The sequence below is a fragment of the Electrona antarctica genome, assembly GCF_951216825.1.
Source record: "Electrona antarctica genome assembly, chromosome: 16".
In the NCBI taxonomy this organism is placed as follows: domain Eukaryota; kingdom Metazoa; phylum Chordata; class Actinopteri; order Myctophiformes; family Myctophidae; genus Electrona; species Electrona antarctica.
This window is the reverse complement of record NC_136797.1, coordinates 27,164,723-27,189,116: the sequence shown is the minus strand read 5'-3', so window position 1 is coordinate 27,189,116 and position 24,394 is coordinate 27,164,723. Positions and strand designations below refer to the sequence as shown.

The following is a 24,394-nucleotide window of genomic DNA, read 5'->3' as shown; positions in this document are numbered from 1 at the left end:
AATTAATGTTTTTGTTTTCAAGGCAGTCTTTTCACTGGCCACACCGGGCCAGTGCTTGGTTTATTATGGTGGCCCGGAGCATTAAAAAAAAGTACATCTGGGCCACCGGGCCAGTTTTATTGTCGACCCCTGTTGTTAGGTATGGGTGGGGGTAAGGGGTGGTCACGGAAACAGAGCCAAGAAAGAAGAAAGCATATCTACTGTACTGTACACTATGCAAGAGATAATGTATGTCGCGGCGGTAGTTGTTGAACAATAATGACCTTCGTCTCGGCGTTTAATCCTCCTGAAGGGCATTATTTCCGCGTCATACATTACCCCGCTTATTACACAGCTACTTTATTAATACATTTATAAATTGACAAAAGTAACAACAAAACAAGGTATTTCCTTGCTTACTGTAATGATTTGAAAGTATTCCATAAGTTTGGCGCTGGCCGTCTGCCCAGCTGCGGCACAGTCGCCTCGGAAAACAAGGAAGTGAGTTGATCAAATAGAATACATTTTCGGTTACTGCGCCGTCTGTTTCTCCCTTCAAATGTTTTCAAAAACATTCTTGAGAGCAATGTTTAGTTGTAAATGACATGGTGTGTGTGTTTACATGGCTGTCGTGTTGGATACAACCGAAACATCCAGCAGCGCAGCCAGGTGCTCCGAGGCTTTGATTAGACAGCGGTCTGTTATAGAGCGGAGCGGTCTGGTCTGTTATCAAGAATTAACACACAGCTGAATTCAGCGATTGACCAATCGAGAATCAAGCATTCAACCAAGCCGTGTAATAAGCAGGGATAGCGGGTATAGCGTGGTCCTCACCTCCAGCGGGGCGGACAGGGTGACAGTGGGCGAGCTCAGGCTACGGGGGCGTCGGACCTGGGGCTCGTGGAGGTGGCTATTGGAGGAGGCGGCGGAGGGGGAAGGGGAAGGCGGAAAGGCAGAGGCTCCTCCCGAAGCCGTTACTGCTGCTCCGGCCGAGGAGGAGGTGCTGGCTCCATCTTCAGTCAGCTGTGGGTGGGAGGAAGAACACGCTTAAAGACACTAGCTTGAGGGCGTTATATTTATCGCCAACGCGTTTGATGGGTTCACACAGGTTTGACACATCGGTTGCAGCTGGCGTGAAAAAGGACAACTCACCCACCAGAACACTGGACTTTGATTGCATTTCCCCAAAACAAGCCAATCAAAAGTGCTACAGGCTTGGATGCAGACATTGCTTTCAGAGGAAATGTGTTCCTGATATCAGGGCTTCCATTGGGCACCAAACATTAGCGTGTTTATTAATGACTGAACTAAAAGATGATTGCTTAAACGAGTATTCTCAGCTTCCAAATGAAGAAGAGGAACAAGGCTTTGGGAGTCAATCATGTCAGCGTCCAGAGGAAACAGTAGCGCAACACGCTAATCAATGATCTGTTTGCATAGCAATGAGCACTGGCGTAATGTGTCCATTTCATTCCAATTTAATATAAATCGCTTGCCATTGACCTCCTCTCTTTTGGAGTGACCATGTGATGACGAGAGTAGATGAGTAGCAGAGTACGCCGTTTTGTTCATAGACAACACAGATGAACAGGTCATTAACGGACAGTCGACACAAAAGGAGAAACAAAGAGGGGCGAAGACAAAGAGGTCCAGAGCCCGACCGATGCCAAATGTTTTGGGTCCAATTGTTGGCAAGTCGTAGACCAAATTGACTTTAAACGTTCTATTGGAGAACATTCAACGTATCGTACGTTTTTGATAGTTAAAGAACCGACACATACATTTAACTTTATGGGATTTAACCGCACCGCGATGCGTGGTGAGTTTGTAGGTGTGCACGTTGTGAGTTTGTATCTCACGACGCGCATTTCTGCAATGTGTAGATGTTCTATTTTTGAAAGTTTGAAAATCCATCTCTATAATGACATGGCCGCAAAAGGTTGAACGTGGTTAGAAACCTGGACACATCACCAGCTGCATAAGTGCCGATACCGGTCAAAAAGTCAAATAATGACCGATATATTGGCCCAAGCGATATATCGATCGGGCTCCAGAGGTGAGCTATAATCATACAGCGCTATGCCTAGAGACCTGGGATTAGCGCCATGCAGCAGACTCTCTCTCCCACCTCAGGCTGTGTAGAGCTGCCTCACACACAGACACACACACACACGCACACACACACATACAAGACACAAAGAAAGACAAGAGGAGAAACAGGGCAGATATGGGGGAACGTGAGAGAGACACAGAGAAGAGGTTGTTGGCGTAACTCCATGCTTGGCTCTTGGAAAAGAGACATGGCCCGTGCAGAGTTGGACTTCGTGACAAAAGTGTTGGGGACAAGAGGACGACGATGACGACACACATTCAACTTGGAAAATTAAAGACACGGAAAAGAGAGAAAGACAAAGAGAGGCAAGTCAGAAAAGGAACACTGGTCCTTGTGAAGCCGTTCTTAACACCACAGAGAGGGGGGGGGGGGGGGAAACATAACAGGAATACACGACTCATTCCAGAAGTTACAGGTTCAAGACAATGACCCCGGAATAAAACCTGGATACAAGTAAGGTCCGGTCGGTCTGTGCTGTGCAACGAGCACAGCCGTACGTCCCCATAACCGTCAAGACATGTGTACCTGCACAACGGGCCTGGTCCAGGTGGTAGCACGCTTGTTATGGTTGACGTAATAAGTGCGTCCTTTGGCGTCCTTCCTCTCCTCCCATCCCGGTGGCAGGCCAGGGGTGGTCAGGGCGTGAGCGGCTCCCGACGGGGACTGGAGAGAGCCCAGTGAAGGCAGAGAGAACAGAGCAAAGCAAAGACTAGTTAGCCCTGTGTGGATTTTGTCACAGGAAATTTGGATTTTAGTTTTTTTTAGTCGTAGTCTCTTCTGAATACATTTTAATTTAGTTTTAGTTATATTTTAGTCAACTGAAATGTTGTAGTGTTAAGTCTAGTTTTAGTCGACTAAACATCTTAAGATTTTAGTCAACTAAATCTACGGTTGATTTAGTCAACTAAAATGTGTTTTGGCGTGGCCTTGATGCCGTCGTAATGGCTGATTTTACACTTGCTGAAAATAGCCGATCTACTTGCTGCACGTTGTGATCTTGTAGATCTGCTATTTTCAGCATGCAACCAAGTGTAAAATGACTTGTGTCTTTTACTTATACTGGATCTCTTGTCCACTAGTCCCTTCCTAACATTTTAGTGTAGTTTTTATTTGTTGACGAAATTGTCATCGTAGCTTAGTTTTCCATTTAGTTTCCAGTCAGTGAACATGGTAGTCGACGGACATTTTTCGTCATACAGTAGTATTAGTCGACACTGCAGGAGGACTCGTCTTTGGACACTTTAGCATGAAGTAAAAATGATCATTTAAGGAAGTAAAAACCGAAGTACATTTTGTATTGCTCCATAAACAAGTGCCTACTTGTTTATGGAGAAGTGCATTCTTATCAAAAATGCCTTTCCATTGCACTCCATTCCTTTCCCTCCCTGCTTGGCACTCAGCATCAAAGGGTTGGATGGGAGGGTCAAATCAACTAATCAAATGATTCCCGAGTGCGGCACGGCTGCAGCTCACCGTTCCTTGGCTGCGGCTCACTGCTCCAAGAGATGGGTCAAACGCAGAGAACAAATTTCACTGCGGTAACGTGTGTGACAAATCGTACGACTTTGACTTTGAGGGAGTTCCAGGGGGTCCCCAGCTAAATGAGTTTGGAACCAAATGGACCCTTATCTGTAATCAATTAACACTGATTTTACTATTATAAATTGGGGGTCCCAGAGATAGAAATGCCATGGGGGTCCATAGACTAATGCATGTCAAACTGGGGATCCTTGAAATTAAACGGGTTGAGAATCACTGCTAGAGCCATAAAAATCTTCTCTTAAGGGGGGTCCCTGACCCTGGCATATCTTTTCAAATGGGGGTCCACGGGCCAATTAGTGTCAATTTGGGGGTCCTTGACATGAAAACGTTTGGGGGCCTAGAGGTTGGGCGAAAGACTACAGCAGCCGACCCGTCACTGATCAAATGGCCCCAGATAATAGATTCTGCACAGAAGGTGGGGGAACTTTTTCTAATTTCCACACATCAGCCCATGGTGGCATTATCCCCTTTAAGTGGCTAACATCAACTGTGAGCAAACATCACAAGACCTTAATTATTTGTTTTTAAAGTAAAACAGTCACAAATGCATCTTACGGTCTTTGTCAATCTTAACGTATCTGGGGAGAAAATGCAGGAATCGAACTGGGCTCGACTGTCTGAGTAGTGTGCAAGAGGTAATGGCAAAGTGTGTCTCCGTTATTTTTTAGACTGTGCGAGGGGCTTTACTCCATGCCTTTCAAGTAACATGGAGTAAGGGATCCATCAAATAACATGGAGTAAGGGATCCTGTTTAAAATGAAAACAACAGACTCAGACAGAAACAACACCATGAAGAATACATGTGAACAATTAAATAAACCATGTGCAACATAAAGATTGCAATTTGTAGTCAATTGAGTGATGACACTAAAAGGACTTTAAAAAAAGCATTACAATTATATTAGTAATAGTAAGTGAATGCCCCAGAGACATTTTCAGCATATATAACATAATAGTGTGCTATTTCACTTGTTTGCTAATTGCTATCGTTACCAACAGCATAATAATGAATAATAATAATGAATTGCATTTTTATAGCGCTTTTCCAAGTGCTCAAAGCGCTTTACAATGGTTCATTCATTCATACATATTCTTCTTCACATATTTCATGAACTAACACGGAAGCCATCTTTGGCTGCAAGACACTCACGCATTTGTCCTTTATTTGTGCAACAATAAAGCAATGTCTTTCACTGGAATTGGCCATTTAAAAAATAGAAAAAAATATAGAAGTTGATGACCACAGAGTTTATCATGCCTTGATTAATTCCTTGTTTAAATTGGCTTTTCGTGTTCAGTTCTAAGGATATATTTTGCTATTTTGTAAAAGGAAAAAAGGGGGGGGGGGGGGGGGGATTAATCCAGTGTGGTGGAGGTGGGGGGGTGCAGAGATGAATACTTCCAATGAGAGATGTACAACGGAGAGAGGGTATATATACACTGTAGACTGAGAACATTACCGTGGGCTCCTCAACGCCTGTGACTGTTTGAGCTCTCGTTCTTCTGGTCTGGGAACTCTGCGGCTGGTATAGACAACATGGGTGGAAGAGGGTCTTTAGATTACAGAGTTTCTTTCTCACAGAGCAAGTGGGGTGGAGGCTCAGTGAGGAGCGTCCATCGAGCAAAGTGAGAGCCCAGTTGATTGGTGGTTAAGGAGAGGAATTACACGGGCGGAGGGAGAGTGGAGAGGAATGTGGGGGGATCGAGGCAAAAGACAGAGTGACGGGAATGTCTTGTCAGAAAGAGAGGAGAACGGGTTCCTCCTTGTGCTCGTGGGGGTCCATGGAGGTTGCCGCGTGAGAAGAAAAGATCCCGGTGAAGATGGTTGTCGCTGTGGTGGTGAGAGAGGTGAGACGAGACGGAGGGGAGGATACCCGAGGTGACACTAAAGCCTGAGTCGTACGGTACGTACGGAGGGGAGGATACCCGAGGTGACACTAAAGCCTGAGTCGTACGGTACGTACGGAGGGGAGGATACCCGAGGTGACACTAAAGCCTGAGTCGTACGGTACGTCCAAATACCACGTCGACGGTGTCTGGTGGCAAAACAATAGACTGTCTACAAGCACACGACACCTTTCTGCTATTTCTGTTGGATGTCGGAGGATGAATTAAGCAGAACTGTGAGGTTGATAGATAGCAGGAGGGAGTGCATTAAATCAACTGTATTTTGCGGTAGTGTGATCTGTGATTGGAATAGAGAGTAAGACTCACACACAATCACCACTGGTTCAAAAGGAAGTCGGCCAGCTACCACGCATTTGATTTTAGCTGTACCGTGACAGTGATTGATTCTAGTTATAATCGATTTCATCAGCCAGATGAGTCATCCTAGAATTTTTTTTCTAGTAGAAGACGAACAGTTTAACCACACACACACACACACACACACACACACACACACACACACACACACACACACACACACACACACACACACACACACACACACACACACACACACACACACACACACACACACACACACACACACACACACACACACACACACACACACACACACACACACACACACACACACACACACACACACAGTATTAGGTAGATAAGCCAAAAACCCCGAAAAGATTATTGTTATAAAGCACAAGCAGTTCAAAATTAATAGATTTGCTTCTACCTCTGGTAAAGTGACCAAGAACCTGAGGATCTAAGGCTAGCAAAGTCAGTGCTTCTGAGGACTGTTAGGCGGAAGCATTTGAAAGTTGTTTGAGCCAGTTCACATCTGTCTCCAGAGACTAATGGGGTAACAATGCCTCATTTGTCATTAAGCAATGGGTGTTACTTATGGACAAAGCTCTAACTACAGGCATCATACACACCCATCATACACACCCATCATACACACCCATCATACACACCCAGTGGTTCATGACTAATATTACCTGGCTCTCACTCATGTGTTTGTCTTGTCTTTGCTTTGCTTCCTGCTCCCTCTTTCCCCCCTCTTGTGCAAACGAGAGGGAGTGGGATTAAATTGAAAGGCCATTACCATCAAAGACCGTCTTATCGGTCTTATCGTGGCTGTGTTTTGGTAGCCTTCCAATGCTGATATAGCAAAGCAACTGCAATCCCACACACTGAACTTCTCACCGCCTCCCCCGGAAAATGTGATCAGGCCTAATGTAGGGCACCACCAACACATGCGTATAATATCATTTCTCGCTGAAGGCTTATAAAAGTGCTTAGTGTCAAATATCTCTCAAAGAAAAAGCTGATATCAGCACCTGTAGTTTTCCTTTGAGAGTCTTGGCATGCAGCCAATGCCAAGCTGTTGTTTACTATGACTCGACTACGTGGGAGGCACGTTCATCAGAGCAGATCATGTGACAGTTCCTCAATATTCAGCTGATTCATGCTATGACTCAGGGCGAGTTTGGTTGCATATTGGAGACTTTAAATTCAACTTGTCGTCCCTACTTCTGGCAAAATATATATATACATATTTTCTTTTTACATCCCCAGAGAGTTGGTAATCAAATGGACCCTTATAGATCTTTAACTCTTGGGAGTGTTAAATGAAACCAAATAGACCCTTATGGGTCAATGTGGTTGCATTTCACACTCTCATGAGTTAATCATCTGCATTACTTAATTTACAAGAAGAGAATTTACATTAGAGAATGTAAAATATAATTGTTATTTTGGTTTTGCCGGTTATCTCTCCTATGGTACCAACATCAATACAGCATGGAATTGTGGTCAAAATCTCATTCAACGACCGAACAAAATAAAATATTCTTTAGTCTTGGGTCTGAGAGGCTAAATTTCATCAAATGGTGGTCCGTGGCTCAAATACTGAATGATGGCCCTTGAAATTAACCCACTCAGGACGGGAACCACTTTTGGTGTTTTAAGCATTATGTTATATACTTTAGCTATTGAAAAATAGCAGATCTACAAGCTCATAGCGCGGCATCGAGTGACGCGCTATCAGCTTGTAGATCTGCTATTTTTGAAAAATCTTGAAAATGTGGGGTAAATCTTTTAATATATATATTCTTTCAGAGCGAACAATTTTAACTCAAATCTTTGCTTCTGAGGGGTTGCTGGAATAACATTTTCAGATGGGGGTCGGTGGCCCAAATATTATTGAGCAACTGTCAGGATTTAGAAGACATTTTTTAAACTTCAACATCAGGCCTAAATGGGTAAAAATGGTTGAAAACCCACTGCTCTACACTGTGTGCGCCTGGGTTTTCTATTGTTATCCTGTCCCACCCACAGTGTCCTGCTGGCACACAGCCCTAACGGCTAACGCCACAGGTTTCACTGATGCTGCAGAGCTGGCAGAGAACGAACGAATCATGACCAACGCGGAGGAGTTGCGGGAAATGAAGGTGGAAAAAAAGAGAAGAAAGGAAGACGTGGCGTGGCTGCCTGGCAGGAAGGACAGGGGGTCGAAGTGAGCGGGAGGTGAAGGTGCAGAGCGTGGTGCAGGACAGTGTGCTATGATGATGTACTCACAGGATGAAGCAAGACATCGAAAATGTAATGATGACATTTTTGGCCGACCAGCTGAAGCAATCACAGATTTGAGGCATTAAGGTTGCTTTTGTGACATTTCAGAGACCATCCGTGTTTCTGGAAGAAGCTTCTAAACGTTACGGTAACGGGTACCGTCGCCCATCATCCATCAAATGGTGGTCCGTGGTTCAAATGCTGAATAATGGCCCTTGAAATTAACCCATTCAGGACGGGAACCACTTTTGGTGTTTCAAGCATTACGTTATATACTTTAGGTATTGAAAAAAAGAAGATCTACAAGCTCATAGCTCTTTTTTTCCCGCCGACCGCTCGGTGTGGCGGTTCTTGTATTCTTGAATTTGTTTTACTGTTTTACTTTACTGGCGTTAAGGTTAGGAATAAGGTTAGGTTTAATCGTTTAATCCATTGAGACCTGGAACGCATCCATGTCACGTTAGCGTTTAACCACATTAACCATTAACCCATTTTGGGCGGGAACCCCTTTTGGTGTTTTAAACATTATGTTATAATTTAGCTATTGAAAAATAGCAGATCTACAAGCTCATCGCGCGCCACCGAGTGGCGCGCTATGAACTTGTAGGTCTGCTATTTTTGAAAAATCGTTAAAATGTGCCTCAAATCTTTCCGAAAATTGTCATGATTTAGAAAACTTTTTCTTTTTTAATTTCGACGTCAGGCCTGAATGGGTTAAGCATAATTTACTTAGGTTACTTTAGGAATACCAGGCTGAGCAGGCTGTACGCCCGGGGCAAGTTGCGCAACTTCGTTGGTATTCTTCTAAACTTGTATTCTACTGCTAGTTTGATCACTTCAAATAGTCTTTCATCTTAAAATAACTAATGACCGAAATAGCAGATCTACAAGCTTGCTTGTGTGTCAGCTTGTAGATCTGCTATCTGCTTGTAGATCTGCTATTTTCGGTGCGCAGCATGCTTTCACAGAAGACACGCTGGCTTCTATGGAATCCAAATGACTGAAATCAGTGGTGGCGACTGAGAACTTTAAATCCATGTGTACTGCGAGTTATGGACAGAGAAGATAGACGATCATGGGTGACCATTTGTACACCGTCTACAGCAAAGTGTGGGCGATAGAGGAGCAAGATAAACGCAGCATGTCGTTTCAAGACATGGAGTGAATGCGGCAGTCTGCAGAGGCATCATAATACAATGAAGATATGCGGATCCTCACGACAAGCCACAAATTAACCAAAGGAAACAAACGGAAGGGAAAAAGAGGGGAGAGAAAATGCATACCAATGGGGGAGGAGCCTGGGCCTGATCGCTAACGCCATCCGTCATACTGGAGGAGCGAAGTCTGTTGGACAGCTGGCTCTGTCAGAACAGAGAGGAGAACACATACAGTACGGATGAGAGACAGATGGAACAATCACCTTAGAACTGGCATCAGTCACCACGAGTTGATTTCATTGACTAAAACTATGATGGAAAATGTTTGTTGACTACCGTTTTAATTTACACGGTAGGGAAACAAAATAAAAACTAAGCCATGATGACATAATCTAAGACTAAATTATGTTGACAATTTTGTCAACAAATAAAAACTAGACTAAAATATTAGGAAGGGACTAGTGGACAAGAGATAAAGACAAGTCATTTTACACTCTACAATCAACTGTAGATTTAGTCGACTAAAATCTTATATTTAGTGGACTAAAACTAGAGTAACACTGAAACATTTCAGATGACTAAAATGTGACTAAAACTAAATGAAGTTTCAAACTAAATGAAGTTTCATTCCAAAGACTATGATCTGGGATCTGCCAAGAAGTCTAGATGGTCACTGGTTCGCAACCTTTTACATTTCTAGGACTTGTTTCTGGTATCAATACTTTAGGGACCCCCTGGAACCCTTCCCCAGGGTCCCCGGAATCGGATCGGGAGCAAAAAAACATGATCGGGACATCCCTAGTATCAATATTATATCCATATCATGATATTAGACTGGATATTGTCTGTGATTTGGGATATTGTACTGAAAATCAAATGATCGTAATCGGATCGGGAGCATAAAAACGTGACAGGGTGATCCCTAGTGAGAAGCACTGGTCTAGATTCAATCAAAAGTAGCGATTGATGTAATGGTCTCACCAGAGCAGAGCTAGGCCTCTCCACCTCTCCATTGGTGTCGGGGGGAAGCGACAGCCGCAGGTTCAAATCCTCGGAGAACTCCGGCGGCGGCCCTGCTGGCGTCTGTGGGGGCTGGGGCGTCGTGGAAACCGAGAGGCCTGGCAGGGACGACTGGGCCACGTGGTCATTGGAGTCATCTTCCGAGATTAGTTCCCACGACTGCAAAGAAAGGAGACCGCGTTTTTTTTTGGAAATAAATATTTGTACATTTAAAAACTGTGTACATTGGTGACTATAACTATAATCTACCTGATCTTGAGGCCTACGAAATCGTTTCTTATCAACTAGTCAACTAGTACCAACAAGGTCGACTAGTGGATTTACTAGTCGACTAGTAAACTAGTAAACTAGTCGACTAGTTGCTTAATGCCCTAACGTACACCAGCACTTTAAAGGTCCTACAACATGAAATTCAACTTCTCAATTTTTTTGGGGTGTTTTTTTGCGCTCCCCTATGTGTTTTCTATCCTCCCAAATAAGCAATTTTGAACAACCAGGCATTCTCATCATAGGGGCTTTTATGGAAATTGCTCTCAGGAACAGCTAACTGATTTGGTGGTACCCGTACTGGCATCAGTATCGCCCTACTTTGTATAATTCCTCCCCCTCTTCAGTCTTCAGTCTTCAATTTGTATTTCCACTTTGTTTACAATGTCCGCCATTGTTGATTTTCCAAGCTGGCATGGAATGGAAACAAGCCTGGGTTTATCTAGCATTAGTATTATAATGACTGAAAGATTAAATAATTTGCATATCAGTGCCCCCACCACAGAAGTCAGAAAGACTGGTTATATCAGAGCGGTGATTTAGGCTCAAACCATTAGAAATTTGAGGGACATAAACAATATGAAATTAAATATTAAAAACAAATTGTAGTTGTAGCTTCTTTAACTTTTACACCCCAACAGAAGTAGTGCATTACTGCACCATGACTTCACAGTTTATTATTTCCTCTACAGGCGAATTGAAGGCGTGTGCGGTGTCTCACGTTCTCCATGTCCCTGATGGCCTCCAGGTGTTCGCCCTCCAGGTCTTCGCTGATGTGACGGCGGGCGCGGAACACGCGGTGCGCGTCCAGGTTGTTCTGTCGCTGTTGGCTGTCGCTCTCCGTCTCCGAAATCACATCCCTGAAGAACAAAGACATGCACACACATCTACTCAAGCCTGGTTTATACTCACAACATATCGTGATGCAATGCATTGTTAGATTGCAGAATGTCCGTTTTCGTTCAAAGCCTATCCGTAGAATTATGGATAAGACCCGAGGATCCGATTCTACAGAGGTCTTCTAAATCACAAAGCGGGGTCCGGGGACCCCCAGGGGTCCTTATGGGTCTGTAACTAAACCATTTGTACACTCTCAGTTAAATTAACATTGATTTTACAATATAAAGTGAGGGTCCCAGAGATAGAAATGCCATTAAATGGGGGTCCGTAGACTAATGCATGTAAAACTGGGGGTCCTTGAAATTAAACGGGTTGAGAATCTCTGCTAGAGCCGTAAAAATCTTCTCTTATGGGGGTCCTTGGCATATCTCTTCAAATTGGGGCCAATTAGTGTCAATTTGAGGGTCCTTGACATGAAAAAGTTTGGGAACCACTGTTCTAAATCGTGACAGTTTTCTGAAAAAACATACATGTTGGAGGGCCGTTTCCACTGTGTGGAGCGGTTGTTGTGGTTCACGTAGTAGGTGCGGCCCAAGTTGTCCACCTTCTCCTCCCAGCCTGCGGGCAGCGGGGGCAGCAACTGTGGAGGGCGCTGGGTGGCCGAATCCGGCGAGTCTTCATAAGCCTGGTCAACGGAGCAGGCGAGACAAGAGTTGGAAAGGGAAATGCAACAGAAGCCGAGGAAAGAGACATACGGTTATTATGAGTGTGATTTTCTTTTACTATTTTGAAAAACATTTTTAAATAGTTCAAATAGCTGATCTAGCTCACAATGTGAGCTAGAAGCTCCAAAAAGCGTTCATATTTTGAACGAGAGGCGGATGAGGAGCAGAAATGAAGCGCTAGTATATCCATCAGATCAAAACCACGGAAAGCGCCCTGGATTAGGAGAGACGAGGCATTCTTTCTGACAGCTAAGTCAACGGGAAACTAATATGACCGTAGAGAACGAAGTACGGTGGCCGAGAGTCCGATTGAAGAAGAAAAAAGGAAATAATTCAGAATATTCTTCTCTCGCCTGGTATCATTGAGGATGCGCTAGGACGTGTACACACGTCCAATGCATCCCTCGATTGGATTCCCTATGACATTTCCAGCCGTGTGTATGCACACAAAGTTTTACACAGATTGGTGCAGTTATGCATAAAAACACAAATCGGCCTGTTATAGCGCGACCATGAGGCATGACCATGATTTGAACATTTTCAAGTGGCATTTCTTCCTCGGCCCAGTGGGAATGTACGTGCAAAATGTTACGGAAATCGCACAATGTGTTCATGATTCGAGACATTTTGTTCAAAACGGAGCACTCTTGCAAACAATGCAAGCCAATCTTAGCCAATCATGATGGAATATGACAAAGCTGAAAGAACCGTTTCGTTTAATGACTATAGAGTTAATAGAGAGATACTGTGTACCGATTTGCACGTTGTTTGAAAAAATTATCAGTAGGCCCATGTGAAACATTTAGAGTTCTGCTCTGGCATCCAGGGAGTGTGTGTGGTCAGTTTCGCTGTGCACGCGAGACTAGCTGCTCTCAGAAGGACGGACGGACGGCCAGACAGACAGGGTGCAAAACATACAGTAGTCTCGGCCATGCTTTTGGCCTGGCGGAGACACAAGTAAAAGGAAATTCCGTATAGTCTGCAAATTATGTTTTTTATGTGCACCCTCCCCCCTTCTTAGCCTGTTAAATGTCACTTTATCTATGCAATCTTTCATTGTCTGAAAATATATACTCCCTATCATACTCTCTAGTCTAATGCATACTTATATGCATGCAATCCTGCATATAAGTGCAAAAACAATCCACAATTTGAGCGAGCAACAGAAAGACACAGAGAGAGAGAGAGAGAGAGAGAGAGAGAGAGAGAGAGAGGAGAGAGAGAGAGAGAGAGAGAGAGAGAGAGAGAGAGAGAGACAGAGACAGAGACACAGAGAGTGAGAAAGAGAAAGCGGACGAGAGAGGCAACAATTTTATTTTTTTCTCCAAATAAGGGGGAGTACTGTAAATTTACTTTCCAGACCTTAACCTGCAGAAGACATTGTCTCCATTTTTTTGGCTAAAGGATACTGCTTGAATTCTTTAAAAAATAAAATGTCCTGCCCTCAGTCTAAAAAGCAATCATTGTGCGAGATAGTATCAACTGAATACATTTACCCATTAGCTATGAAATTAATTATACAAATGAGCAAAGATATGATATGATTCAAGACCTCAGGATTACTGAAATAGGATCTGGTTTGGCAGGGCCATCGTGTTATGGCTTGGCTGTGTAGGAGGCAAGTCGCCTAGAAATGGGTCTGTCCGTCTGACTCTGTACAGGACCAAATTCGCGAAGCGCTGGACTAATCAGCGACAAACTTCTTGTGTACACTTACTGCCAGGAGGCCATGTTTTATATATTGTTTGATTTATTTAAAGGTCTCCACACACCGGGCGCGAATCGGATGCGAATTCGGATTTTTAGCGGCGTTTCTCCATCGGTTTTCCGAAAAACACGGCCGGTGTGCAACCACCTTAACTGTATGCTATAACGGAAACCCATGGTGGTTGGATAGGGCGGGAAACCTTGCCCAAACATGGAGTCATACATCATAGTAGGTCGTACTGTAGATGACTGATGTAAGTCAACAGGTGCAATGAACTCACCTCCGTCTCCTCCCTCATCTCACCAGCCTCCTCTTCCGCTCCTCCTTGCTTGGGTAGATATGCCATCTTCAGTCGCAGGTAGCCCTTCACCCTGGACTTGTGACTGGAGGAAGAATGTCAAAAAATAACCCACTAAGAGAAAGAAATGTAAAAAAAAAAAATGACATAACTCTGAAGTGTCCCTCAATGTACCAATACCATTCATGTTATTGCTCGGTGTCATCAGGAGATTGGAAACCACCACTTACGGTAAGTGTGTGTGTGCGCAACTTCTCCTTCTCACTGTATAAACTGCTAACCAACTGCTCCTTCTCACTCTATGCCTGTTTTACCACAACCTTGCTGTGAGGGCTCTGATCTTTTTGGAGAAAAATATGCAGACAAATCAATGATCACAGCTTAACCGCTGCTCATTTGGGTTGCTGCACATCCGAGCCCGTAAGGAGCATGACTTTCTGTCTGCAACACAACATACCTAGTGCTACGATCAAAACAGGGCAAAAAAGGGAGAGGACACCATCATCTCTGTGTGATGGGCGGGGAGGAGTAGGACGAAGGGCGAAGGCTCTACGTCCTCCCGGTGGGGGCTCCTCACTGGCAGGTGAGTCAGTAGGATACAACAGCAGTGACAACACTGAAATGTGTGTGGGGAGGAATGAATAGGCATAACGACTAAATTGGGGAGAAAAGGGGGGTAAAGGATTATTGGCTACTCTAAATTATAAGCCAGGAAAGAAAAAAGTAATTCATCTCCCTTTTCCATGTGATAGCAAAATCATCAAACCTTTTTTATCAAGACTAGAATTCTCCACACTGCACCGACTAGGAGAAGCCAGTTCTGAGTTGGCGGAGGTAATGGTTTCCCATGTGCACTAACATGTGGCTACAATGACTGCTAAGAGGGTTCTTCTTTACAAAGCAAGCCTTGGTTCTGTCACTCTGTGGCGGGTTGATCAGATACAGTTTGGAGTTCACACAGAGACACCGCACTACGGTTGCAGAGGCTACAACGATCTCATATACATTTGTACTTGTCTGTACATGAGTACATGAGTGCCAACAAGCCAACGTTTTGCCCAATTTTGATTTGTTAATTTGCATACAGAAAGTCAACACTGACAGCAGTCAGTCCAGACTGTTGGCGGTGAGCAATCTGTACATGCTAAATCACAGGCAGTAAAAGTGTGCCTGGCCAATGACGTTCCCCCACCAAAAGCTTTTTTGGGAGCATGATTTGAAGTCGCACCTCATTTCACACCACAGGCTACATACTGGTAGTCATTCATTGCTCACATTAAGTGGCCAGTCAACATGTCACATGCCATAGAAACAAACCTTCTGGGCCGCAAAAGAAAGTCTTTAAATGTGTAAGGCCTCTCCATGGCAGGGTCCTCCGTCTGCAAAACGACAACAACAAGACTTAAAATCAATCAACAGCATGTACTGTACAACCAACCAACTTGTGATACTCAGTCAGAGAGTATCAAAATATCAGGGCTATAATAGGTAGTACACAGCCCATCTCAAGTGGAGTCATTATGCAATGTTGAGTTTCTCCACTTACACCCTGAACAGTAGAAAAGGTGGATCTCACTTAATTAACACTTTAATTGCCCGGGGTTATTTAATCCATTACATTATAGCGCCCAATCGATTTATAAACACGGACCCCTTTTCCGGACGGACCGGATGTTGTTGTGAATGTGTGTGTAGCAGCTAACAATAGCCACACCACTCTAGAGTCGATCGACAACAACGGGAGGTAAGAATAAATCTATCGCGACTAGCGACTGGACCGCGGAGCGCCGTCTAACACAGGATCTTTTTTCATAATTAGACGGGATGATTTAGATCGCGAGTTATGAACGTTTTTAGATTTTCGTTTATCATCAGCTAAACAGGGGAGGGAGTTTTTCGATGACATCTCACTCTTACGCAACACAGAGGATTGCCCAACAGGCGCTCCTGGGCTATAGAGCCCTGCGATCCGTTCTCATATCAATAAACTTCGTCTTTTGGACAATACTTCGTCCTGGGCGTCAGGCGTTACTAATAGAAAGGACAAAGGGCGTTGGGAGTTAACATGTCGGTGCTAACAGCTCATTATTTAATGAGGAAAATACAGTACATTCCATTATATATTACATCAACAGACATACTTTTAACCACTTTCAACCTGAAATCCCAAGTATTTAGGCATGTCAATTTTTTTTGCAGATCTACAGTATGCTCACGTGTCACAATGTGACGTGTGGTGAGCTTGAAGATCCGTTAGTTCTGCATCATCACTGTCATATGCGGGAAGTATAAAACGGTGTCAGTCATTCAAACTAACTGATGATTCCTCTACTTCAGCATTATCTCACAACGTGGCCTGGGTGACTCAGAGATGAAGTGACTTGACACAGTGATTCATAGGGCCAACGTAGCTAGAAGCCTGTTAAAGATTATTGTAGTGGACAGGCTTCATGGAAGGTTAATGGAAGAATGCCTATACTAACAGAAGCAAGCACAGAGGTGGTGAGTAAAGGAATGATCTGTGACTATGAATCATGTATGCTAAGGATCAATGGGTACACACACACACACACACACACACACACACACACACACACACACACACACACACACACACACACACACACACACACACACACACACACACACACACACACACACACACACACACACACACACACACACACACACACACACACACACACACACACACACACACACACACACACACACACACAAGAATTGTGTAAGGTGACCTAATGCCTATTGGCTAATGGCCTCTCCATGGACTCCATTTGTTATTGTTTTTTAAAAGCTTGTCCATGCAACTGAGTGTGTGTCAATTTAGCCAGCATGGCACTTTCCATTTGCTCAGAGGGTAGCCCGCCCTCAGAGGGTAGCCCCGCCCTCAGGCCGGCCAGAGGGTAGCCCGCCCTCAGAGGGTAGCCCCGCCCTCAGGCCGGCCAGAGGGTAGCCCGCCCTCAGGCCGGCGGGCACCTCTTGTTTACATTCCAGACTGCCTTCTTTCCATTCTGCAGCTTGATTGCAACAGCAGGTTGCTTGTGTGACCACCAGGGCTTTCACACACTCAAGACACACACACACAACACACACACACACACACACACACACACACACACACACACACACACACACACACACACACACACACACACACACACACACACACACACACACACACACACACACACACACACACACACACACACACACACACACACACACACACACACACACACACACACACACACACACACACACACACACACACACACACACACTAAGCTTGACCTTCACAAAAGTTAACCATGCCGAACAAAAGGAACACCTGAGTACTCAAAAACCTAATGACAACAATGGAAGTCATCATAAGTAGGCATAAATATTAAATAGCCTTCCTCATAGCAGACAAGGTATATGAAAAATACGGTATTTTCGCTACCATGGAGTCAATGAGAGCCCAGTGACCAGCTCATGAACAAACACCATCTCTGAATGACTGAGACCTTTTGTAAAGTAATCGCTTGTGGAAAATAACAGAAGACAAACACATTTTTATATGCCGTGTTGTTTTTCGATGTGTATACACCGTGTAATTTTATAGGAGGTATCTAAAGACCACAATGTACGTTTCTGAACGTGTCAAGTATCGCGAGACTTTCCACCGTTTCCTGTCTCGCAGCCAAATCTCACAACGGAAACGATACCTGCCGCTGTTTAGATCTTCAAATAAAATGATGTACTGTGCACATCGAATAGCAAGTTATTAGAAAACAACCTGTGATGCGTCTTCTTTTATATTTCTGAACCGATTATATGTGACAAAGGTTTAAATTGTTCAGAAATAATGTTTGTTCACGAGCTGGTCCAGCCGGCTCCATCCACCCCATGAAAGTGTCATGGCGTATCCATGACGTCAGCGGCGTCTCTTCCTTCTGTAACGTTCCTTGATAGCAGAAACAGACTCACCGCCAAATGACTGAGAGGTACATCGACTTGTCCCAGGAAATCATCTCTGGTCTAGAAAAGAAAAAAGAAAAGACAAGCCGATTGTGTTTTAAGACCTTCAATTTAGAAGCAGATTGTTTTTCAGTCTGGCTGAACTGAAGAATAACCAAAAGCAAGGAGTCCATTTCCAGCAGCAGGGCTTGGAGAGGTAAGGGGAAAACCACAACGATGAGGGGGATTTACCAAGCCCACCAGAAGGTCCAGCGTTGGAGAGCGAGAGGCGGAGGGATAGAGAGGGGGAGAGAGAGGGCACAAAACTAAAGGGAGAGAGAGAGAAAATCTAAAAGAAAACAAATACACTGTATATAGAGAGAGAGAGAGAAATAAAGATGTGTGGGAGAGAGAGAGAAACACCAGAGAGCGACAGACAGACACAGACAGACAGACAGACAGACAGACAGACAGACAGACAGACAGACACCATAGGATGAGAGGGCAAATTTTCACTTAAGGGAGAGTCCCATCCAGAAATAACCTCTAGCCTTGTTCTTGAACACCTTGTGTTGATCCGAGTATTGCAAAAACCGTTTATGTCACATAACTCACATAAACCATACGGCAGGTCTATTGTACAGTATGTTAGGAGGAGGAGCGATAATTAATGTGTCCCAGTAGGGGGACAATTCTATTAAACTCCCTTCGCAGATTTACACCAAGTGTCCAAGCAGTAGTAGCTGCAGTCTAGGGTTTGTTTATGGACAGGCCTGTTTAGAGACATTTCATAATAGGAGAAGAACCTGTGAACCTAGCAAAGAAACACAACATCAACCCGCCATCGGATTAGAGCCAGGGGGGGGTCAGACGGAGTGAGAGGAGGCGGGACGAGGCAGAAGTGGAGCGCTGGGGGAAGTAAGGAAGGGGGGCGTGTGTGACAAATCAGAGTAGCCTGTAGTTATGTTTGTGTTTCTGCCTCCATTAATGCAGAATGAGAGGCAAAGCTTAGATTGGCAACAGGGTGACTGAGCCACACAGCAGCCAGCAGCCCACGGTGAAATCAGTGATTACCTGTCCGAGGTGGAAAATCCCATTCTTGTTGACGGCCTGTGTGTGGGACACAACTGATTTAGACAACAGGCATGGAGTATCAGTGGTGTCTGGTTGTAGACTACGCCTGTCCTCCCACTAAACACATTCTCAGTTGGCTAATGGTCCAACAACGAATGATGACTAACAGATTAGTGGATTTAATTGACACATTTTTAAAATTACAGTTTCCCACATGCAGTGATGTAAAAGCACCTCTTTAAAATCTGGTATTTTACTTACAAGTACAAGTGCTTATACTTTTTCATTCAGTGCTGCTGGGAAATATAAAATAACAGATTATTGGTCAATTGAGACCAAACTGACCTTAATCAACAAATCGCCTATGAGGGTATAGCGGCTATTGTAGACACTGGTTCAGTGGGTTGGTAGTGTGCATTATGGGAATATCATTTTTCTTAAAATAAAGACGGTTCATCCATATTCAAAATGCAGTTGAATGAACAACAAGACTGCATTATATTAAGAAACATCTGTGGAAAAACCATGTTGATTTAGAGCTTTCTTACAATTACTACTGTAATGGTGGTGTTCCCCTGCTGGATGGAATAAGGTGTGCAAATACCACAGTTGTTTATTCTGATAGCCAGTACAGTAATAGATGCTGTGTACAGTGTGCATGGGTGGGTGGATATATGACTCTATACAATAAACAGCTTACGCAACTACAATTGATATGTTACAAATGAGTCACAAATGTAAATGCATGGACACACAGATTTGAAACATCACACACACACACACACACACACACACACACACACACACACACACACACACACACACACACACACACACACACACACACACACACACACACACACACACACACACACACACACACACACACACACACACACACACACACACACACACACACACACACACACACACACACACACGCTTAAAAGTACATACTGACACACACCTTGAACTGCTCCAATTGGAAAAGCCCAAAAGAAACATTAAAAATGAGAGTAAATACAAAACCATTTAGTAAACACAAAGATATGTGCATTAATGCATCAAACACTAAAGAATCTCCATGAAGTCAAGGCTTCATGGGGTATTTGATAGGGGTGAACTACCCCTGGCTTAAACCCAATACACTTTGTTGACCGAGGTCCCCCAAGACTTTACACTTGCTTGTTTTTTTCTACGCACAGAATAGGCGATCTACAAGCTCACAGCAGTTAGCTGTGTTGCGTTATTTCCGCAAAATATTCATCGCAGAATAGAGACGCTAGGGTTCATGTGGTTAAGTCCCTATAGCTCGAGTCGGCAACAGTGGTAGCTAATGATTCTGTGGTCTCTATGGACCGTAGCAGCAGCCAACGGTTCTTTCTTGTCTTCAACCATAACAAGCCTTGATGCTTGGCTGTTGTGTGAACGTAAGGGGAGCTATTTGCAGAGTCATCACTGGGTCACGGCTGAGCCCGCAGCTGTCTCATACAGGGCCAGGTTTCACTGGAGACGGAGGCAAAGCAAGACGCTGCCGCCAGGTGGAAAACCTTGTATGTCCAAAACTATTACTTTGGAATGGGAAAAATAACTTCCAATGGCGTCAATGTAAATTATTATTAAGTCACAACAAGCTCTTAACCCATTTTGGGCGGGAACCCCTTTTGGTGTTTTAAACATTGTTATAATTTAGCTATTGAAAAATAGCAGATCTACAAGCTCATAGCGCGCCACCGAGTGGCGCGCTACGAGCTTGTAGGTCTGCTATTTTTGAAAAATCGTGAAAATATTTATTTCAGAAAACTTTCGAGGTCAGGCCTAAATGGGCTAATACTTTTAACTGGGGGGGAATCCGATACCCTAGTAGTGATTAGGTCAAGTACCATATGGGCTGCAATGCCTGACAGCGAGTCCCCGGTTAGATAACCGGACATACCATCTCTCCACTGATAACCGGATGGGCATACCAACTCTCCACTGCAATAAAGGCTCAAAGAAGAGCCCAAAGACAAGACTTAACCACTTTCAAACTGGCATCCCTATTTCGGGCATGTCATTATAGGCAACATTTAAAAACGAAATAAAACAATATTTTAAAAACATTTTCATAAATAGCATATCAGCTGATTGTCGCTAGACTCGCTACATGTCTGGATACACTGGCATATAACGAAGTATAAACGAGGGTGAAACAAACATTTAATAAGGAGATAGACACAAGGCCTCTTGCCCGACGGCAACAAAGAGAAAAACTGAAAAAGAGAGAGAAACAGAAGTAGTTAAGGGAAGGACGCGATTGGCAGGAGAGGATATACCTGTAGGCAGATGCAGGCTAGAGAAGTTTAAGCGTTAGGCCTGATCTTTGCAGATCTATAAGCGGCTATTCTCGGTGCAAGACACAGGTGCACGACACTGGCGTGCAACCAAGTATAAATCAGGGGCTTCACCAGGGCTTTGGAGAGGGCATGGGTCCACAGCATAGCTTTCTGCGGCCAAATTACCCAGCCCCACACACACACACACACACACACACACACACACACACACACACAAGGGCAGGCTTTACAACAGGCCACCAGTGGGGGAAGTCCTGTCATTGTGGTGCGTAATGTATGAGGATTTCCCTCTTGCTTTAGAAATAGCCTGGCACAGACTATCACAACACAATTGTGTCTGAAGGACAAAGTATTTAGAATATTATACATTCTTACACGGTCTGACTGAAATGCTGTCAAAATTACTGCTATGACGCTGCTAAAGACTATTAAAACACCTCACATACAGTACATATGTTGAAGAGTCATGAGAAGCACACTCGTAGGCTACATGCAAAGGTTATTTAAAATGGCCGACAGCTTTAGGGCACTGAATTGAATGAAGTATGCAACTGCGTTTCCTGAACCGTTTCTTACATTAGAGTACAATATCTCATTTTGTTTCTTTAGTGAAGAAATAAGATAAATGGTAGTGTATTTCAGTGAGGTGCAGTATTGGCGCTTGCTCCAAGTTAGCAAAATGCTTGTTGCTGACCTATTACAGCCAGAGGACAGAGATAGAGATATCACCGAGTTAAAACCCATTTTGGGCGGGAACCCCTTTGGTGTTAGCATTATGTTATGCTTTAGCTATTGAAAAATAGCAGATCTACAAGCTCATAGCGCGCCACCGAGTGGCGTGCTACGAGCTTGTAGGTCTGCTATTTTTGAAAAATCAAAGAACGACTGACATAGAAACATAGCTTTAAAATCTGATCTCAGGTCAAAATGGGTTAACCACATTCAAGTCATAAATTCCCCAACACTGCACGTCTTTCCACAGAAACACAATCCTGCTATAGTAACCAAAAACACAACATTCACAATATATAATATATATTATTGTAACATAATAATATTCACCACAATATATAAGTGGAAAAATAACCAAATAACGTTTCACACCGTCACTATATTTCTACATGGACAGAATCACCATTGTATGAAATTTCAAAACTAAAACAGTGGATTTCCTTAAGTTAAGAGTATAGCTCAAAAACACCTGAAGCCAATCTTACTGGCAAGAAGGAACAGTAATCACACTCCCTCACTCTTCCATTACCCATTTTGGACTGAGACCAGATTCTATAAAATGTCTTCTAAATCATGAAATATGTTTCTATGCCAGTGGTTTTCCCCAAGGACCCCAAAAATTACATGTATTTGGCCGCCGACCCCCATCTGAAAATATGTTGTTCCAGGGACCCCCCCCCCCCCCCCCCCAGAAGCAAAGATTTGAGTTCAAAAACGTTCGCTCTGAAATAATATATTCAAAGATTTGCGCCACACTGTCACGATTTAAAAAAAATAGCAGATCTACAAGCTCATAGTGTGGCACTCAGTGCCGCGCTATAGCGCTACAGCTATAGGTTAAAATGATGGTTAAATCAGTTAAACGCTAAAGCGACACAGATGCGTTCCTTGCCCTAAAAGCCCCCAGCTGTGAGATGCCTGTAAAAGACGCAACATGGACACAGTCACGTTCTGCTCGTGTCCATCGTCTCAATGACACCAATCATGTAAAATTAGATCTTGAATACATCTTACACAGCTCCTCAACGTTCATACCCCCCCCCCCAGCTCAGTCCTACCGTTAAAGGGCCACTTCACCCCTTCTGCAACGGTTGCAACCAGATCTTCTTTTAATGATGTTTATTGTTTAGGACACAAGAAACACTTTCCTGGGGTTTTTATGTGTGTAATATGTGTTTTTGGATATTTTTGTCATGATCCCCATGTTCATGACCAAAAAATTTGACATGAATATGTGGTCTCACTTCCTTCCTGGACTACAAGTCACACCTTCCCCTTCTCCAAAAGGAGGGGCAGTGCACCAAGGCATTATGGCCATTGTAGGAATTCAGTAATCCAGTCAAACCCTAGTCAAACACACAGACTTCATTATTTTTCTGGCCATAGGATGCAAATTTCGAATTGTGCTACTGTTATCTACTACAAATACTATTAAGATTGAGTTACTGTGGTTTCTTCCAGCGGTGAAATGTCCCTTTAAGCACATAATAATGACAAGTAATGAATGGTTACAGTGACACATTAAAAAAATCACACCCGTGTGAACTGAGTGGTGTAAGGTCTTATATAGCCTGTCTGACGTAATGAAATCATGTCTGACGTAATGAAATCACACCCGGGTGAACAGGGTGAACATAGCAACCATGCTCATTTTTTCTGCACAGACTAACAAAGCCAGTTGTAGGAGTGGTTTACACCACTCAATAGCAACCATGCTCATTTTTTCTGCACAGACTAACAAAGCCAGTTGTAGGAGTGGTTTACACCACTCAAAAACAAGAACACTTGAGTCACACAGAAGCAGCTAATGGACAGCTAGCCTTCATCAAAAAGACTCCAGGCTTTTAGGAAAAGTTGATATTGATAGCTTGTTAACCTTCTCCATCATCATTCGCTCTGTAATGACATCTTAATCGCCTGCAGAGCAGCTGCAAGGAGAAAGATCTCTACCATCCTAGAGCCAGAAGAGAGAAAAACATTCTGCCTGCCTATTGCCTGTGCTCAAAATCAACTACCACACTTGAAGCACAGCTAAAGATAGAAACAGCTAACTCTCAAAGAACAGTGGTTGCAGTAAATGTATTACCAACATTTAAGAGCCATGCTTCAGTGACTTATAATGAAGGCAAAAACTGCAAGAAATATTTAAGCTTTTTTTTTAAAC

General features: G+C 43.7%; 1 protein-coding gene across 4 annotated transcripts in view; it reads right to left on the bottom strand.

The window, feature by feature from the left end:
* nedd4l (NEDD4 like E3 ubiquitin protein ligase) overlaps positions 1 to 24,394 on the bottom strand; it is a 70,520-nt gene that overhangs the window by 24,947 nt on the left and 21,179 nt on the right. For 2 of the 4 annotated variants that reach the window (XM_079523713.1, XM_079523715.1), the window contains 11 exons: positions 19,163 to 19,198; positions 18,119 to 18,169; positions 15,446 to 15,507; positions 14,111 to 14,213; positions 11,928 to 12,082; positions 11,279 to 11,417; positions 10,252 to 10,449; positions 9,397 to 9,474; positions 5,095 to 5,157; positions 2,618 to 2,755; positions 814 to 1,002 (listed from right to left, as the gene is read on the bottom strand). In XM_079523713.1, the coding sequence (XP_079379839.1) occupies positions 814 to 1,002; positions 2,618 to 2,755; positions 5,095 to 5,157; positions 9,397 to 9,474; positions 10,252 to 10,449; positions 11,279 to 11,417; positions 11,928 to 12,082; positions 14,111 to 14,213; positions 15,446 to 15,507; positions 18,119 to 18,169; positions 19,163 to 19,198 (1,212 nt within the window). The remainder of the gene's footprint in view (positions 1 to 813; positions 1,003 to 2,617; positions 2,756 to 5,094; positions 5,158 to 9,396; positions 9,475 to 10,251; positions 10,450 to 11,278; positions 11,418 to 11,927; positions 12,083 to 14,110; positions 14,214 to 15,445; positions 15,508 to 18,118; positions 18,170 to 19,162; positions 19,199 to 24,394) is intronic. The other 2 variants (XM_079523714.1, XM_079523712.1) reach the window with 1 other exon arrangement.